This window comes from Falco peregrinus, chromosome 1 (assembly GCF_023634155.1).
Source record: "Falco peregrinus isolate bFalPer1 chromosome 1, bFalPer1.pri, whole genome shotgun sequence".
NCBI classification, from domain to species: Eukaryota; Metazoa; Chordata; class Aves; order Falconiformes; family Falconidae; genus Falco; species Falco peregrinus.
Window position 1 is genome coordinate 46,594,756 of NC_073721.1, and position 20,247 is coordinate 46,615,002.

General features: G+C 46.4%; 1 protein-coding gene across 12 annotated transcripts in view; it reads left to right on the forward strand.

Annotated features, from left to right (window-relative positions):
* The window catches only part of EXD3 (exonuclease 3'-5' domain containing 3), a 290,762-nt gene that overhangs the window by 175,430 nt on the left and 95,085 nt on the right, over positions 1-20,247 (forward strand). Inside the window, exon 21 of one of the 12 annotated variants that reach the window (XM_055805428.1) lies at positions 9,459-18,516. The exons of the other annotated variants lie outside the window; for them this stretch is intronic. Within the exon in view, the coding sequence (XP_055661403.1) occupies positions 9,459-9,476 (18 nt within the window). The 3' untranslated portion in view covers positions 9,477-18,516. Of the gene's footprint in view, positions 1-9,458; positions 18,517-20,247 lie in introns of those variants that run through there. 12 annotated transcript variants of the gene reach the window in all.

Consider the following 20,247-nt stretch of genomic DNA (forward strand, 5'->3'; position numbering starts at 1 on the left):
TGTCAGGGAGCAGCTCTGCATCTTGTCCAGTCTCCATCGCTCATGCTCTCAGCTCCTGCAGAGGGGTGCAGTGTGAGGAATCCTCCTGCCCGCGCTTGGAATCGCTATGGCGTGCGGGTGGGAAGTCCTGCTGAGCTGCCATGTTTCAAACGGGCGTTTCAGGTGACGTTGTGACGGGTGGCACACTGGCAGTGTCACCTCCGGGCTCTTGGTGGGAGCAAGCTGGTCTCAAGTGGAGAGCTGCTGTTGAAGAGGGCATGTCCCACACCATGCAGGGTCACCCAGGCATTGCATGGACCTGCTTCATGTCTTTTAGGGCTTTTCCCCTGCTAACGAGGAACGTACAAACCTCTTATAAATATGTGGAGAAATTATCTGAAGACAGCTAGCGGCTTTGTTACGCCTGTTTATTGTGTTGGGTTTAAGATTGCTTGCTGAGGAACTCCAGGCGTCATGTTTTGTTGGTGGCTGTGGACATGAGGAACCCAGCTCCCACCAAATTTAGGGGGATTTGTGTATCCCTCTCCTCTGGGCTGCTGAGAAGAATTCAGCCGCAATCAACAAATCTTTATCTATGTCTTCATTAGAGTTCACTCAGGGTGCTCGTTGGACACTTTGGGTGTTTGAAAGGTTGAATTCATCTATTGATTTATTTCTGTCCCCTGTCTGGGTGGAAACAACTAATAAATGTAGGTTTCTGGTGCAGACTCTGCAGTTTACATCTTCACAATTCAGTTTCTGCTAGTGTGTGCTTCAAACGTATATTCACGTTCTTTCTCTGAAGGCAGTTTGTTAGTAGGGAAGGAGTCATAAAAAGGTCACATATTCATCAGCATTCATTTTTAGAAAGGGAACAAGGCTCCATGCATGTCTCCTTGGAGCACTGGCCCTGCTTTTCTCCTTATAGGGAGCATTTTAATAATGGTAACACTGTAGTTTTTCAGCTTATGGAGACATCCAACAATGTTCCCAAAAAGCCTTAGTTGCAGTCAGTGCCACCAAGGGGGTTTCTCTCTCTGTGCATCCTGTGTTTCTACTCTGTGCATGTTACTACAGCCTTGCTGTATCTTGTAGGCATGGTGTTTCTTAATGTGCTTGCAGTGTGCTTTTAGTACTTGTGATAAATTGCTAATCAAATACTTTGGGTCTATAGGATTCCATCAAAAGCACTTTTGAGCTGCTGGGTTTTTTCGAAGTATGCGTGGACATACTGGGAAAAAACCAGGAAGTCCTTACTGACCAGGGAAAGGAAAACCAGGAGGGCTTGCCACTTGTGTAGATCCTTATGATGACATACAGACCTGTATAAAAATGACATTTTCTTCCTAGAATGCCTGACTGCAAATCTTGTTTGGGTGACCCTTAAAGAGGAGCGATTTGTTGCCAGTGTTCCTGCTGCAGGTCGTATGGTTGGGCTGGCTGTACGGCTGCATTGGTGTGAAGGGCAGGATCACTTATCCCAGTGCCAGCTGGAAGGGGACAGAGGGTGACTGATCTGTCAGGAAGGGTAGTACCCTTCCAGCTGAAAGCCAGCCAAGACAAGTCAGTTTGAATTTTTGAAATTTTTTCTTTTTTTTAGTAGGAGTATGAACTGGCTCCCTAATTTTTTGTTGTGTTAGTGCTTCATGTCATGTGCCTGCACTGCCTTTGATCCCAGAGCAGAAGCTTTGCTGCTAGATTTGTCACATGCACCCTGTGTCTCTTACCTCTCTTGGACAATAATTCATTTTACAGAACCTCATCTGAGTTGAGCAGGATTGTTACTCTAGCTCAAAAGAAACTCAGAACTCAACAGAAGTGCCTCGTTTGCACTGGCAAAGCTGGAAGAGCAAGGGAGACATTTGTCACCTGAAGGGTCTGTATGATTTAAGCGAGCAAGCACATCTGGCAGTTTTATGATGGTGACATTTTGTATTTTCTTCCCCAGCAGTAGAGCAAAATTAATCAGAAACGCTTTGGAATGACAACTGTTTTATAGCAATTGTAGCATGAGTGCAAGAGGAGGCTTGTCATTATGGCAGCCTAGAGCTAATTTGCTGAGACATTCAACTGCCTTTAAATCTACGCTAGAGAATTTTTGCATTTCTGGTTGTGGGTCACTTGTGCTAATTTGGCATCTCTCTTAGAGCAATTTACATTTTTCTTTCAGCACGAACACTTATCCTCTTTAATAATGAGAACGCTCCTGTGCTTGGTTTTTGGGGGTGGTGGTGAAAGTAGTTCAAATCTGAAGAGAGGCAGCTGTTCTCCTTGGCTCACCAGCATGATTCAGGCATTTGTTGAGCCTACAGAGGAAACACATTCTTAAAGTCTGTGTCAGGAAACCAGCTTCGAAGGCAGAAAAGTCGTGTGAATTTTCAGTGTTCCTCTAAGACCTATAATTTGTTACAGCACTGTGGGTGCTGCAGTTTGTTTGTGGTGTGTGTTAGTGAAGCCCTCACAGGATTTACACTGCGACACATTTAGCGGATTTTCATGCGACATTTGTGAGTTAAATCAGAAGTTGCTGTATGAGAAGGTAGGATCGGGACATGTGGTCATTAGCACATAGGAATGTACACCTGACATGAGTTTGAGTGTAAACTGGCCAAGAAACAAGCTTTTGTCAATGCAATACAAGTAAGGCTGTTCCTAAAATATTTTAACATGAAACGCGTGAAGCAAGCCTCAGATCCCGCCGTGTCCTGTGCATCCCAGAGCAGAAGGAACAGTGAGGCAGTTGTGCCTGAGCTGCTCAATGCAGGTGAGCCTGAAGGCTCTGGAAAGGTCATTTACTGGTGAGATCGGAATGGTGGTTTATTTGTTGCAGAACATGACAGTGCCAAGACCTTCTGGAAGAGGACAGCAGTCCATGAGACTGTAAAGTCCCTGAAAGCTCTTGCTCAACCAAAATGCAAAGCAGGGACCAGAGCAGAAGTGTCAGAGAACTAGATGCTGGTGACCCAGCCTCCCTCTGAAGAGCCCTGGAGGGGTCATGGTCCTCAGGAAAGATGAATGGGAAGAGAAATGAGGCATTCCTATTAGAAAAGGACCGAACCTGGACAACTGAATAGTCTTTGCAGATTTCCCTTTCTGTGGCAGCAAGCCTTGAGTCCAGGTTTAAAGTAAGAAGCTTAATTTAGATCAGTCCTTCAAGCCTAGGTAACATTTTTCCAAAACATAAAAGTGCAAAACAGCTACTTCCCAGGAGCAGGAGACCTCTGAAAGGGAGATTGTTTGTGTGTTGCTTGTCCAAGCGACAATGATTAAAGGTTTCTCAGCAGGCTTGTTCCCTCGTTAGAGATTTGAGCCTCTGCTTTGAAGTTCCATCTCCAGCTGGAAACTTACACAAACCTTTGGGCCAAGAGCATTTTTTTCCCCTGAAATATTTGATATCAATACTTTGTTACAAATCTCTAACTTGTGTGTAGCTTCTGCTATGTGACTCATCTACCTTGGCAGAAGACAGCCAGTGACAAAACGGGATTACTGAATGAAGGAAAAATCCACATTGCCCTGGGAAGATACATGGGGACCTCAAAATCCTGCTTGAGATAAACTCTCATCATCGCCAGTTTGGGAGATGGAAGTATTTTGCATCCCTCTCCTTTCTTCTTTGTGATTATAGAAACTTTTAACTCTTCTCCATACAGCAATGGATCGCTTGGAAATACAGAGCATAATCTTTTGTCTTTTTGGAACTAGGGAATGTTTTAAATAGAACTTTGAAAAGCAGCCTCTGTGTTTAGCCCTGCACAAGCTTGGCAGCTCAAGGTCAGGGTGCAGATGCAGATGTGAAGGTGACGCACTGCTGTGCGCACATGGTGAGGCTGGGGCATGTGGGACAGCCCCACATGCGCTCGCTTTGGTGGGTCTTTTTTGTCCTCTGAGCTTGGAGCAGTCGTGTGAGTGTGTCTGTTTCTTCTTCTCTTGAAAAATGTATTCCTGAGGAAGAAACGAGTGGGCTACAGACAAGGTCTGCACAGTTCACGTGCTCCAGTAGCCGCAGGAGGGACCTGCTGGTGGTGGCTGTGGGCCATGCAGTGCAGTGCACACCTGGACTCCGGATTTCCCTCCTCGGCGTTGGAAGGCATTACCACCGTTCGTGTGTGACCCTGAAACACAACATGCTCTCGTTGCTGCTGCTGCAGTATCCCAGTCGGACCTGGCAGGCTGGGATGGATGCTGGATGGCTGCATCTTGCTTGCAGGGCTGCTTGGTAGAGGCATTCAGAAAGCTTTTCCATGGAAGAAAGTCCTGTCTCATCATCTCTCCCCCACCCCCAGTCACAAGCATCTTTGTGTAGCCCTTCCCCGTCGCTGTTTTCCCATGGCAAAAAGTGCCTAGTTCAGAAAGCATCAGCCCCAAGCCCTTTGATCTTTTCTTTCTCAAGAGAAAAAAGATTAAAAAAAGACAAGAAGTTAAGGATTTGTGAGGGGGAACGGAACATGAATAGCAAATTCTGCTATGGAGGTCACCTCCCCCCAGCTTTTTCCTGTGTGATCAGGAGGAGGGAAGGGTGCGGAGTGGGTCTGTTGGGGGATCCGGGGAGGAGGGGAGTAAACTGGGGGCAGAGGAGTGGGGGCGGAGTGGTGAAGCCCTTCAAAAGGAACAATGCTTGCAAGCTCCTGCATTGTTAGGCGGCCCTTTACAGGGAGTGCCATGAATACAGGTTATAAATTCTTTGGCCATTGAGAGAGCTCTCCAAACCTGACTCCATCCTGCACTAAACCAGGCCTGAGCCCTATCAGTTGCATAGCAATGAATTCATTTACATCTGGATAGTTAATCTCCAATTCACTTGACAGTTTATCTCACCCTTGGAAGAGCAAGCAGTGCCTGCTCTATTGTGTTGAAGCCAGTCTATGATCATCAGCTAGACTAGCACCTCTCTTTTTTTGTGCAGCAAAGATAAGAAGGCTGGGTTTTGGTATCTAGCTTATGAAACACGCAGTTATTACCCCAAGCTGCTTGATTCTGCAGTGCATTCACTTGACGTCCTCCCCGTCTTCCCATCTTTACCCTTTGCCTCTTCAACGTGGAAATGCCATATCCCTGCTTCTGTTACTGTCGCAGCACAACTGAAGTGCTACTTTTCTAATCTCAGTGGCATTAGATGAGTGATATACACAATCCAGAACTACTCATTTTGTTCCCATTTGCTGAGGTCTCCTAATTCTGCACTGAGTTTTATCTCTGGATATTTTGCACGGATCCCCCAAGGAGGAAGCACTGCTCTTGTTCCAGCGCGGCTCAGCAGAGCATCTTCCAGGGGGGATGCCAAGGACAGTGCCCTGCAGCTGCATCGCAGGGGGCTGTGAAAAGCTTAGGATGTCCCGCGGGAATGGGAGAGGCATCATTGCCCAAAAACCCCAGCAAGAGGAGGCGAGCCTACATGTAAGCCAGAGCCTTTTGAGTAGCACTGACTCGGCCCATTGTGACTGGAGAAATAATTACAGTAATGCGCGTCCAAACGGGCAGTGATGTGGAGAGAGAACTCATTGCTTTTGGGCTGTGTGGGCATGTGGAGGTGAGAACACGGCCTGTTTTGGCAGATCGACTCACTTTCTGTTTGTGTTAGGAAAGTGGATCAGGAAAGGAGACCTTGGGGGTCAGAGGACAAAGTTAAGCGTGAGAATTCCTTGATTTATTCGTATTTCTAAGTCTCCAACTTTAATTTCCTGCAGTCAGTATTTGTATGTATTTGATGTGGTTTGGACATGATCTGTAGAAGGGCCACTCTAATTAAAATATCCCTTTTCTTTTATCTAGAGTGGCTGCAAATCTTTAACCGGTCCTTTTGTTTCCTCTAACACACAGTGCACTTCTTTCTGCTCTGGTCACGAGAATTATGTCTGAAGGGCTGGCTGAAAGGTTTAGTGTGGTTAACACTAAACAGTGAAAAATAGTGAGGTAACGTAAAAAATGATGTGAATTTAAAAAAACTAATAATAAGGCAGGAAAGCGACTTTGGTTTTTTCTTTAAGTACTAAAGAATCTTCCATTTGTCTGCAACATGGAAAGTCAGGAATGTTTCCTTTTCTGATGAAAGCTCAGACTGTCACTGAGTCACAACAGCCCGGCAGCAGAAACTGGAAACAGAGCTCCAGCTCTCCAAAGACGGGTAACAGCCCCATATCTGCTGGGCTGGTCCTGCTCTTCTCCCCCTCTCACCTTACCTCTCTGGGAGGACCTGTAGCGTGAAGGTCACAGGAGAAGTTCTTCGGTGAAGACCAGCTCCAGGCTGTGTGAGCAGTATGTCTCAAACGGGACTGTGACTGTATTTCTTGTTCGTGACCTCTAACTGAAATTGGTTTAACGTTGGAACATTTGGCTCTGCGATATGGCCATCACTGTTGCTGATCTGCCTTCAGCATGAAGCTCCAGTCTGTGCTGGAGTCTCTCTGGATCGACTCTATCTGTCCAGACGATGCTAGTTGGGTGTATCGTTGAGTCACTTTGGCTTCCTTTCCCCAGTTTGCCCATTTCTCATTCTTTGCTTTCCCTGACTTTATTTACAGTGCTGTGGTTCTGCTGCTGGAAACCCAGGTTGTGTTTCCTTTTCTGAGTCACCAGAGAGGGCAGTCCTTGCAAGGTTTAAGCTATTGCTATTAGCATTTCTTTTTCTTTTCTGCTTCATGTCAGATCAGCTGTTTTATCTCAAGGGTGGGAAGAGTTTGGAACTGGCCGGCTGCTGGGGAGTGACACATGGAGAAATAATGTGATTAATCACTAGAACTCAGGTACCAGCATGGTGCATCCTCCAGCCCTTGGGGTTGTTAGCCCAGGATTTAATGTCATTTCGGTGTGTGATAACAGAATGAGGACTTATCCAAGCAAAATTGTGTTATTAACCTTAAAATCTATGGGGAGATTCAGTGTTTGGTAAATAAATTAATGGACGTGAAAAAGCAACATCCTGTTGCAAAGCACAGAAAAGACTTGGTTTTTCCTACAGAAACAAGACAGGGTTGTGGGTTTTTATGTTTCCCTTTTGTGCTCAAGTGGATGAGCGAGGAATCGTTCCTTCCCGTGGAATTAATCCTGCTCTGCTTTCACAACTCCTGTCTGAGTGTGTAAATGCCTTTTTATTGTTTCTTGGTGTAGAGGCAAATTGCTGGTTTTTATGTATTTTCTAGTGACCCACAGCCATCTCTCCACATGAAAGATGTCTTCTATCTTTCTTATCTGGTCTGTGTTTTTTGTTTTTAAAACAGCCTAACGCAACGTTATTTTATTTTACTTCTGTGTACGTGTTTAAATAAAAATAAATTATAATAAATAGCATTAATAGAAACACTATGGTTATGATTTAAACTAAATAAAATTAGGATGTTCAAAGCTGTATTTTCCATAGAAGCTCATGAAGCCCCTTTCTGCCTCACTTTATGGCAGTCTGTAAAGTAGGACACACGGCACGTTACAGACATGGGATGCAGACAGGACAGGGTGGGACTCTGCCCTTGGCACATTTGGCATTGGCTCATTTGATATTTGGATCATAATGTCTCACTAACTCGGTTGCTTGCGTTGAAGTCCCTTGCATTTTTTTTCTTTAATTAAAAAATCAGTTCTTTTATTTCTTCTTCCACCAAATCGGAGCTTGCATGCAGGCTCTGTAAGCGATGGGGAGTCAGCTCTCAACGTGGCGAGCAGAGCCGTCACCATTTGTAAATGGCATTTCCTTGTGCAAGTACAGGAATCAGTGTCTCGCTCAGGACTCTCCATGCCAAGTCCAAAGGTTCGGGTCATGTTGGTTTTATAAGTGGGTTTAGAATTTACGCTTGCACCCAGGAGGCATCTGGAAAATGTCTTGATTAGCTGATGACCATCACATTTTCATGCTCAGCTATCTGGAAACCAGTCTTATGGGATGGCGTGAAACGCTTGCATTTGAGTGGGTGTCGGTGTCTGGGTATGAGAATTGCTGCTGAATTTTCTCCTGGAAAACCTTGTGGTGTGCTGGGTTGTGCTTCTGCCAGGGCATGGGGCAGAAGTCCTCTCTTCTGCTGCCTCCCTCGCAGAGACGGCAACTTTCTGTGAATATCTGTTATCTTCCGTGACGAAAGCCAGATGAATAATTGCTGCTACTTATACTATTGAACTCTCCTAAAGAAATTCTCCACTGGGTTAAGAACAAGCATGACAAATCTCAACCCAAAGGAATGGAGGCGGGGAGTGGTAACTTATAAGCCATGAAAAACAAGAGCTGTAAATGGAAAATGGCTTCACACCATAACGCTTGGCACTCACTCTTCCACGCTTCAACCTGCATGGTCAGTGCAGCCAAGAGAAAATGGGGAGTGAGTTTATGCCTTCAGCAATTACCGTAATTACCCCTCCACTGGTGCCAGATGCAGCCTGCCACACTGTTTGCATGATGGCAGGTTGGATGAGCAGGCCGTTATAAAACAGTATCTTTTGGCTCTGGGCAGAGGGCACCCGGCCCCGGGTGAGCTGCAGGCAGGAATTCACCACCGGGGTGTTTTTGGGGAGCACTGGAGGCCAAGGCTGGCAAAGGGCAGCGCTTCGCTCAAGGGGCTTCAGACCCTGCCGGGGCTGAGCAGAGCTCCTGGCTCCTCTTTGGTGGCTCTCTGAGTTTTGAGGGGCTCCTCAAAAGGTTTTCAGATTGCTGCAGACACAAGGGGAGAGCTGCCAGGGGCACTGAGGGTGCTGACAGAGGAGCTCTGGCCTGGAAATGGCTCCCCAGCACAGGCTGGGTGGTAGCCAGGTCTGCCTTGGGGGTGGCAGTGGAAGGAGATGAAGATGTGAGCCATCGTCCCCCCTAACCATCACTGGAGGCTGCCCTGGCCCTCGGTGCTGCCATTTTCTGCCCCGAGGGATGCGGACAGCCCAGGACCCTGTCCCCATGCCACAAAGCACTTCAGGCTCAAAGCCGCGGCCGGACTCCATGGGGGGGGTGGTAACATGGTACCATTTTCCCACAAAGCCCCCCCATTCACCCTGACCTCCCTGTGAGACCTTTATCTCTGCGTGTTTCCCCACGGAGCTCCAAGGGCCACAATTCCCAGGGGGGCAGAGGGGCTCCTGGCCCTGTGTCAGGCAGAGGGAGGTGCCACCCAGGTGAGGTACCACCACACCAGGGCCAAATGCCGGACGGGGGACCTGAGCGCCACGGGAGGTGTTGGCGGGCAGGGATGCCCTCCATACAGGCTGGGAAGGGTTAAAGAGAGGGGCTGCTGGGCCAGGGGTTATTTTGCTGGTTTGCTGCAGCTCTGAGATCAGTACCTGTGACCCGTCTGCATGCCAAAAGTGGAGGCTGGAGGCAGTATTTAAACCTCGGAGGAATATATAAAAAAAAAAAGTGTTTTCTTCTTGAACTAATGCAAAAAACAAAGAGCTTGTTTCAGTGCTCGCCTCCTCTTTCAAACTGGATGAGATCCTGGATTTTTTAAAAGAAAACAAAGCATATTTCAAATACAGACTTTCTTTTAGTCTTTTTTTTTTTTCCCTTCCAGTTGCTTTCTGTTTGCTGACAGAGATTTTGGAGCCCTGGGGAAGGTACATCTGCCAATGATGATCTCGGCTCTTCGTGAATCCCGGGCCCCGTGCGGGGGAGCTCTGCCCCCCTCGCTGCTCCTTCCCAACCAAGAGTGGGCTGAGCCGCCGCCGCGGGGTCCTGGTACCGCTTCCCCCCCAGATGCGAGTGTCATCTGCTCCAGCATCAGGAAGAGGGCTTTAGGTTGGATGTAGGAGCCCTATCCTGCTGTCCCAAAACCCTGTGTCCTACAGCAGCTCCAGATACTCTGGGCAGCCATGATGCTGCGTTTGGTTAAAGACTCAGACAATTCTTGACGTTTGCGGACACCCACCTTTGCATGCTTTTGACTACTGGGCTAGAAAACCCCCCTTTTACTCCCAAAGGATCCAAGGCGAAGTGATTCGTCTCGTGGCCTGTGGGAACGTCGGTGGCCAAGCCCTCATTTCTGGAGAGACTTCCAGGACACTCCGGCTGCAGAAGTGATGTGTTAGAGCCCTGTCGTGGTGTTAGCTTGACGTTAACCGCTAGGCAAGGAGCTTGACAACTGGCAGAAGCCAGAACCTTAGCATTGCCCTCCTGTGCGTTATCAGAAGAAAATAAATCTTCTCTGATTAGTTTTTTTTTTTTTTTAAATGAGAACTCTCAGCAAATAAATGAGCTGCCTGCATGGTGATAATCGGCTGTTTGGAAAGCAAGTCTGCAGAGTGTATACACGGCTGGAAGTCATCAAAACCATCTTATCCCATGGAGTCTCCTGTGCTGAACTTGTGTTTACAATATCAGATAGAAAAAGGAATTTTTCAATGGATATTTTCTGATAACTTCTTTTAGCCAAGCAGCAGCATAATTAGGGCCTATCTGCATAGGGCCGGGGTATCTGCCAGCTGCAGAGACCTAACCTCCTCTCCATCCCTTTCTTACTATTTTGACATATCTTGCTCCAGTTTAAATCTGTGTGCTAAGGCTTGACGGACGCTGAAGATCCCATGAAGAGCTTGTCAGTGGTCCTACGGGACTGTCAGGGAGGAGGACAAGCTTATGCCAGGAGGTGAGCACGCTGCTGCCCTTGGCCCTTCCCATGGCTGCCACGGTGTCTAAGAGAAACACAGCTGGGAAGGATGCGAGTCCTTACATTAAGCAAAGCTGCTGACAGTATTTCTTGCTGTGATTTAGAAGCATTGTTTATCCACCAACTTTTTTAAAATTTTTGCTTATTCTCAAAAGCTCTCCTAAACAATCCTGATATTCAGTCACTAGTTATAAGCTGGAATAAGATAAACCTTTTAAAGGATGGCCATAAATACTTGATCATTGTTCACCATGCCATTCATTTCCCCCAATCTTTGCCTCTCTTCCTCCTTTCCTGTGATTTTCTCATCCATAAAGATCCCTTTGTATGGTTTCTGCTAAAAGTCAGTGCTGGATAATTGGCCAATTTCCTGCACGCTGGCAGTTTTGTGGATTCATTGTGCTCGCAGTCCTCTTCCTCGCCGTGTGTCGAGATCACCTCTACTGGTGCAGACTGGTAGCTAGACCCAGCCACAGCTGCAGGTCAGGTCTTGAAAAGAACCATGCAAAAGCCAGAGCTTCGAGCGTGGTGTGCTGGAGACCCCGCCGTTGTAATAACCTGCACTCAGCAAGGAGATGTGTGCTCTGCCGGGGGATGCTGAGACCATATTTTGGGGGGAGCGTTAGAAAAAAATCTCGAGGTGATTTGGACAAGATTGCTGGGTCCAACATGAGGTAACCATAGAAAAAATGCAAATTGAACTTGAAGCCCAGTCTCTCAATTTTTTTTTGTGCGTGTGAAATCTCTTGGCATCTCACATCTCCTCTCTGAAAAGCTGGTATTTGTAGATTTACGACAGATTATTTTTTATGCTGGAGGCCTTCAAACTGTTCTGACATGAGCACAAGCTATTCTGCTATCTTAAAAAATTAAGTCTTAAATGAGAACTGAAACTCACTGAACTATACTTCAATTACAGTATAGCAGAACACTTTAACATGCGCATGGAAAGAAGCCTGGGAGGAAGGGAAATGAACCCTGAAAGTGGATCAGAAGCTGGAGGGTTTCAGAGGCACTACACTGGTTACCCTCCTCTGGAGCTGCACCCTGGAGAAATCAGCTTTGCATGCGAAGCCATCACCATCCAGCTGCAAAACCCAGCTAAAATGTAAACTTCTCTAAAGCCTTCACGGGTGCTTTGCATCTGTATCTGTGTCTGATTAGCTGGAATTGCGCAACAGCAGTTGGTGGTGGTGCCAGTTCTTCCCTCCTTACCTTGGCCCGTGGTCTCCTTCACGCGCTGTTTTGTCTCTGGCTGGAGACCATCCTCTTCGGTGTCGGTGCAGCAGCAGGCACAGCAAGAGCCTGGCTTTGTGGGTCTCTGGACAGCAGGATAGAAAGGCTGAGTGATGTTTCTGGTTCCTGTGGATGGCCATCATGCAGACAACAGCTCACCTGGAGGTGGGGAGGATGAACTCAGGACTGGAGGTGGTCATGAGCCCAGGCTTTCTGTAATAGGATTTTCACGATGATTTGCTTCCCCTGTCATGTTGTTTCAAATTCCTCACAAGCCATACTTTTCACAGTCTGGATTTTCTCTCATGAATTTCTCAAGGGGCTATCTGGAGGGGAAACTATTTCTCACCATAACAAACAACCAAAGCCTTCATCGTTAAAAAATAAAGCACTAACATGGCCCTACAATGGACCCCTTTGTCAAGTCACATCTGTTTAGATCACCAGAAATTATAAGCCTTTACTTTTGAAAGTAATTTTCTTTTATCAAAATAGGAAAGAGGACTGCAAAACATTCAGAAAAAATCTGCATGAAAGCTGAGGCATGTGACAGTAGTACTCCATTTTACACAGAAAAATCAAATTGCCTGTATATACAAATATCGGACTTACACTTTTCCAGATGAAAGTACAGATGGCTTCATGGTACAGGTCACTGCTGTGCTAGTGTAAAACCAGTGTGAAAAAAATATCTGGCCTGCTGGACAGGCAAGCTCTAATTTCAGAGCTAATACAGATTACCTTGGGTTTAGCCCCAAAGTTTAAAATGTGTTTCCCAGAAGTTGCCTGCCAGTGATTGCCAAATTGTAGAGCAAGAGGATTCACATGGGGAATGATGTAAAATACTATGTGAGGTGTATTTGATCATTTGAATTAAATAATCCACAGACATTTACCCCCAAGTAATGCAAGTGCCTGCACTTCTTTATGAGCCTGGAGAAGGCTCGAAGTGCTGCTGTACCCACACTAGGCCAATATGCAGTTACCCAGAGGTCTCGCAGATAGGCTATGCCAGAAACCTGCTGCCTAAGGCCCTGCTCTTGCTCTTTGCCAGCCATGCTGCTTTTTCCCTTTCCAGTGCAAACCACTTTTCTGCAGGCAAGAAGCTGGTAACCACCATCGTGGCAGCAACGCATCCCAGCTCCATCCCTGGCTCTGACCCAGATCAAGCCTCTCTTTTGGAAAGAGGCCACCTTCCTCTGAAACAAGGGCAAGATTTTGCAAGGCAGCAAGCCTTAGGAGAGTGGATTTAAGTCAGCTCTCACTGGATCATAAAACTTTCCTGGACACTTTTGATAATCCAAAATATTTGGCTGAATTCATGGGGTTTGAATTCCAGTAGGTCTCTGAACCAGGACTGTGGGGAAAGCCTGGAGGCACCGAGGTTTGGGGGATGCAGATGAGCTCGGTGTGAGCCGTGGTGCTTAGGAAAGCGAGCTGCACGGCTCTGAGTTCTTAAGATAAAAGAGATCACATCAGTCTTGCTGCCAGCCATAGTGGGGCAAGGAACAAATCTGCTGGTTTCTGTCCAGCCAGTTGAGACACAAACTGCTCATCCTGTTGGGCTGACGGCTCTTAACCCATCTTTGCTGCATCGCCACGGAAAGTTTCACCAGCAGTGACTGAAACGTCCCCAGCCTTTCGTCTGACGTGAAGCTGGAAATGAACTCTAAATTTACCTGCACTCTGAACTGAAGACCCTGTGTTCACATTTGGTGTTTTCCCTAGATAAAAGAAGGGGAAAAAAGAGGCAAATTTGTCTTGATGGAACTTTTTTTGCTCTTAGAACGTCCTTCAAAGCCTTTTCAGGGGCACCGTCAGTGGAGATGAATTACAGATCATTCCTGTGCATCCAATAAAGGGAATGGCTGTAGAAATTCCTCTAATTACATATAATTGGTTTTGAAATTAAATGGTCTGGAATTTCAGTGAGTGACTCTGACAAGGATTACCGGCTGAGAAGGAGGTGCAGCCTGTTGGAATGAGATAGATACATGGAAGTAATTACAGCAACGGTTAGCTTTAAGAATTGTGATACTACAGTAAATTAGGCCACTTTAGGTCAATGCATGCAGAGAGTTTCACACTTCACTCCTGTGCTGCAGGTACTGTGTTCTGGCAGCTCTGGAGTGACTAGAGCCCATTTAGCATCCTTGAGGGAAAAGGCTAAACAGCATGTGCTGAGGCAAGGCTGCATGATGTGAATCCTCCGTATTTTTAATGTTAAGTGATACAAAGCAGAGCTGCTTCTTGCCTGTCCTTTCCCCAAGCATTTGATTCTGGCAAGTGGTTTAATTCATTCATGAACGCTCTCTGGACTGCACAGTCATGCCAAATATGCAACTGTCTGGTTAAAGATGTACAAACAAGGTGTGCCTGATTCCTGCATGTAGTTACCGTAACAAGTGCAAACACGCACTAGGAGTTTGAATACACGCATGAACAGACACCCAGATTAGAAAAGAATTTCTGAATGCAGAGACCTGATTTGAGCAACAAGTCATGGCATCTGTACATGCAAATTACATGTGCTATCGCACGTGAATTTTGAAGCTCTGTTTCTAAGGAATACAGGTATTTCTATGTATTAGACCACAAAGCTAATCTGACTTCCCCTTCTTAACCATAGTGATGAGATCACTGGAAAAAAAGAGTTACCCACTGTTCATCACCCTTCCTCATTTTCAATGTCCACGTGTTAAACATCACACAGTGCTCAGTTCAGAGCTTGGATATCTAGGGAAAACAAGATCCAGAGGTGGAGATGACAGAATAAGGGAACTCACAATATGTGGAGCCATCTCTTATACGCCAACCACAAAGAGACAGGAAAAATACAGAATCCGGCTCCTGAGCTCCAGGAGCCTCCAGCCTCAAGGGGTGGAGGTCATCCATTTGGGAAGGACACTTGTTCCTCTTCACGTCACCCAGGCCCCTGCTTCTGTAAGCAGCAGCGGCAGGATAAAGCCTGAAAGGATGAAATGATGAAGGCACTGTGGAGAGCTGTCTAACAGTCTCTGTGCTCACCAGCCTTCATCTGTTCAGTCCTTGTGGGGCTCTGACCTCTTTTTGCGTTGTTGTGTTTTCAGACGATACTGGTACATACATCTTTCCTTGCACTTTTCCCTTATAGACAGAGGGAAGCCAAGGGACGTTGACCTCTGGGTTGCCAGAACCTCAGCACTGGGCAGCCTTGAGCTGTCTGGCTACAAACTGTCACAGGAAGCATCAGCACTTGCCGCTTTCAGATGCAGTTTAAAAATACCTGCAAAGTCACACTGACCCAGTCACGAGGGTGGACAGTCTGAGGCCACTGAGAGCCCCGTCCTTGCCGTGTATTTGCCATTCGTCTGTTGTTTGAGTTCCTAGGAGGTTGCATTTAGCATCGGTGTTGTCTGTGCACCTCTTCTCTAGCAGGAGTCTCCTGTTCAGTTATTACTGTGGTCTTCTGAAGAGGAAATGCTGTTCCCTTTTTCGGCATTTTTAAAGAATCTTATTTTTCAAAATCACTTTTAGAAACCAACTTTGGAAAATGGTGTTTAATGAGCAGGTGCTCACTGCTACCAGGCAGCTAAAGCAACGGAAAGAAGGCAAACTACATTTATCTTCCTAATGCATGCAAAAAAAAGATTTTAAAAAGATGACACGGAGTGCAAATAATTTGTCTTTTTGCAGGGTTACATGCAGCATAAACAAGTTCACTGAGTTGGTTTACCACATCAGTCAACAAACAGCTGTGTCAGCAGAAATGTGGGAGCAGTGTGTTTTGGGCTGGGTTGAAGAACACCCTGAGCTGACAAAAACAGGGGACAAGGACTGACGTGGACCTGGGCCTTCAGAGAGCAGAGTACCCTCAGGGGCAGAGCCAATAGTTTCTTCACTATTTCCTTTTTCCTTGTCACTTTGTTCATGTAGAAGCAACCTGGGGACATTGGATATGCCCCTACTGTAACACTGAGTAGCTACACTGCATGGCACGGTAGCTGGAACTGATAAATGCATCTCTTTTAATATTTTCTTGGGGTTTGCATGCATTTATGGATGCTCTTGCTATCTTTTAAGTCCCCCTCCACTCTTAGTCCACTGTGAGCACAGGTGTCAGTGCAAACTCTGGCACTGTGACAAAGTGTAAGTGCTGTGGTCCCCCCCACTTGCTGCAGTGACACCCGGTTTGCAACGTGTGACGTTGATTGGTGTATGGAGAGCATCTCTCCTGCACCCATGGCTGGGGTGGCACATGGGCAGACAGGAGCAGGGCCATATGCACATCGTGTTTTGGGGCTTGGCTTTCTCCTTTTGCTCCTGAAGTGTCGTACAGCTCTCGCTACCGTAACTGCAGGGCAGAGTAAAATCTCCGTAGGGCTGATGAGCCTATAGTATGGCATTAAACCAGCGTTGAGGACCAGTCACCGCCAGCAGAACTGCAGGGGAGGGGAGCTGCTATTGCCCAGAAGTGTATTGTGGCCACCTGCAAGTGACAGCTCTGTAGGGCTTGTGGGGGTGAGTGGGGCACCAACAGGAGTGCCAGGGGCAGTCGCTGCTCGCAAGGCGGATGGGACTCGTTTCCCTTCCACTCCACAGCAGCACAAAGCCAGGGTTTCTCAAGAGGTTTCTTGCACCTAATTGTTCTGGCCATGAGTGCAGGGGCTGAGCAGCCCAGCTAGCTTGTGCAGGTAGTTGTGACGTTTGTTCTATTTTCTGGAGGTTTCCGTCTTTTCTTTGGAGATGACTGACCATTCATTGCAGCGTGTGCCTGGCCCGACACCAGCTCAGCACTTGTTTGGTACAAGCTGTTGTGTCTCCCGTGCTTGTCGCAGAGCTGTTGGCTCCGTGCAGAGTGCCACCGGGAGCCAGAGCTGTGTGAGGAGGAGCACAGCTGCTGAGCACCACGGGGTCCTGCTTCTCCCCATGCTATGCATGATGCTCTGGCGGGCTCCATCCAGGTGGGACATAGCTGAACTTCAGCCATGCAGGAATATTTATACCAGTTAGAAACCTGTGTCTCCCCAAGGCAGGGAAGCTGCCAGCCTCAGCAAGATGCAGTGTGCTGAGCCGTGACAGTGAGACACGCAACACCTTGGGAGGCATTTTGGATGTTCTCTGGCAGGGCACGCTCTGCACCAGCAGCCCAGCCAATTCTGAAAAAAAATATCTGTTTTGTTCCTATTATTCCCATCAGAACTCAAAAAAAAATCTTGTCCTCAGAACCAGCAGCCAAATTTCTGCCTGTTTACGTCTCATGGTGAAGACTGGGTAATTTGGGGAGATTAGGGCAATAAACAGAACTGTAAACAAAATAAACCTGGATAGCATTGCAAAGGGCAGCCCTGTTAAATGTTCCTGGTGTCAGTGTAATTTGTGTGCAGTTTCATTTAGTTTATAAAGTCAGCACAGGATGAGATAATTGGAAAATGCCTTACTCACTGGGATGTCTTCAAGGTTTAACTGCGAGCTTAAATTCACATCGAATTCCGGCCAAGCGCTTAGGCTTGGGTTTTAAGTCTGTGTGTAATCAGGGCTGTTTCTCTAGAGCAGAATGAACGTTCGGGTGCCCTGGCCAGGTGTGCGGGAGGATCCTGCCTGCACCGGGCTGGGATCCGGCAGACCCTCCTGGCAGCGCTGCGCCTGGGAGCTGCCACAGCTATGAAGTAATGGTTTGGTTCTCAGGCTATTTTTGAAGCTAGAAATGCAAGTGTAACCAACGCTTCAGCATTTTCCCACACCTTTCATGTGACACAGGACTGTGCCCAGTCATAGGACTCTGTCCCTAGGACCTAAAAATTGTCACAGTTTCACTTCCCTCGTGGTTTTTTATTTGTTGGTTTGAGTTTTTTTTCTTCCTTCCTTTCCAGAGGCAGCAGTTGGTTCCCTTTGCTGCTCCGTTAGCTGCCAGGGAAATGCCTGGTATGACGCCTTTCCCAAAAAATTACTTTCTTTCGGAGATTCTCACCAATTTTGAACTGTTTTTGCAGGCAGGTAGTGTCCTTTTTAGACTCTCTAGATGTGTTTCACACCAGCTGTTCTGTATCTGGAAACACAGAACCAACTCTTGGGGCAGAAAAAGGAGCTTTCTAGGTTGTTTTAGACATAGTTTCTGCGACAGTTAAAATCAACATTTTAAAACAATAAATGTACAGCAGTTCCCATATTTATAATGGAATGGTTACAGAAAACCAAACCCCAGCTATTGCATGCAGTCCTTGCCCATCCACAGCTTTTGGATGGATTGCTACCTGCTCCCTTTCAAGTCTCATCCCCTGTTGCTGCATGAAGCGGGGAAGTGCCCAGCAAAGGTACACAGAGAAATCGGCCGCACAGAAAATCCTTCAGTTAAACACGTAAACCCCAGACTACCCAGGGAAGTGCTGGTTCTCTGATCTGCTTCAATTACAGTCAGTCTAGGGATTACAATGACACTAGTCATTAAAAACGCTCAATCAGCTATGTGAGTTTTAAGTTGATGGTATTCCTTTAATTCTAATGTACTATTAGAATGTTAATTAAAAAAAGCATACCAAAATTAAGTACTCCTTCGAGAACCAAGAACCTGTCATTTGCTTGAAAACCGTGGATTATAAACTGCTTCTTCTACTTTTGCTGCCAAATATGCAAAGTAAATTGCACAATTTCAAGGATGCAGTTGAGCTGCTTTGTGTTTTTCTTTCTCCAACTGAGAAGAAATATTTTCTTCCATCTGAGAGGGAGTAATTTGTTTTTCTTGCCGTGTAACACGTATGGGCTCTCATCAACGTTAATACAATAACTTTTCCACCATTTCTAATCTCACTTTATCATGACGTTGTGATTTTTCTAAGACAAGGATTGTTTGTTTGCTTTTTTTGCTTGCTATAATTTCTTAGTTAGTTTTCTAAATGAAAGAAAGTGAAGTTTAGCAAGAGAAGCAGTGATTGCAGTTGTGAGCTGTACTGAGCTTTATTCCCATCCCTGCTCAGGCGTGAGAAAGTTCTCAGCCAGTGGGACTGTTCACATCCAAGCTTTTCTCTTCCTTAGTTGTCAAATACCCAAATCGTTTACCCAAGCTTCATCCATAGATTGCACAATCAATTACTGCTCTATGACAGATATTGGGATGCTTTCTTATTTTCTTAGCTTGTTGTTTGGGTTTTTTTAATTGCAAGATTATCAAATGCTGGATAGTGTTTCACCGGTGTTGTGGTATAACCCAGGAGAATGGGACAGGGAGGCTTTTAGAAACCTGCCTCCGTAAACCCTTTAATTCATGTGCCTGCAACATGGGTTTCCCCAAGGCAGGGTTTCCAAGTGTACTCTCCTCAACAGGAGAGGCAAATGGGACATATTGGTCTCACTTGTGGGGGTAGGAGAGAGCAGGTTGGTATAGAAGATGGGTGTTCCACCCAGAGTGTTTACACTATCATAGAAAGCTTTAAAATATTTTTAAAGTGTTTAAAATCTGATGGGCTTTTGATAGCTTATATGTTAATTATATAAATCAGAATAGTTAGGGTGTTCAGTCATGGTCCCTGTATAGGCAAATTGTTCTAATAGTTCAGTGGTCACCTTAAGTGTCCAAGCCTTGTTTCACAGGTGGGACATCCAGTTTCCCGTATATATTACCTCTCCAGAGTTTGGTAATTTTTCCATTATCTACCACTTAACTGTCCTTGTCTTAAATTGTCCCTTTGGATTTTTGTTTTGTTTTATATTCCCAAAGTCACACTGGGTATTTGAGGACTGTGCAGCAGCAAACAAGACGAAGGGCCAGTATTGACCATTGCAGGCACCGTTCCAGCCGCAGCTCCTGGCACAGCTGCTAGCCAGGGCCAAGCACAGCTCTTCCAGCTCCTAGCCATCCCAGCAGGATATGCCCCACCAGCAACGTATCTCAGCCCACGTAAAGGTTGAAGCATTTGCCTGCTTTACTGATGATGATGACCTCAGTGTGTTTGTCCTCAAAAGGCTTTTACAAGTAAAAGAGGAAAGTTACTTGGAATCCTTCAGCAACTGAGGTTAGAAAGGACCTCTGGGGGTCCCTAGGGTTGATACAGGATTGATGTTAGTATTGATTAGATTGATCTGAATATGGAAAAGGGCTGGGAGCGCTCACATGAAATGTTTCTCTCTTGGGGTTCATTTCAGGTTCTTTTGAAGTCAGCACAGCAGCTCCCTTTAACGTCGAGTGGCAGCTCTAGGGTCCCTGCAGTGACATCAGTGTCCCCAAACTTGGGACTTCTAACAATTAGGCAGCTGGTATAAGCTCATAGAAGAGACACAGATGTCTCCAAGGCTGCCTCTTCCAGTCCTGAGGCACATGGAGATGCGAGTGACCTGTTGCAGGTCCCTGTCTCTTTCCACCAGCTTTTGGGAGAGCCCCTGTGACCCACTCAGTGCTTTGAGATGTTCAGGGAAGAGGTAGATAAGAGGGAACTTTACCTTGGTGAATAGGTCCAGGTGCCTGACTCTGTGCTGAAATCAGTTTATA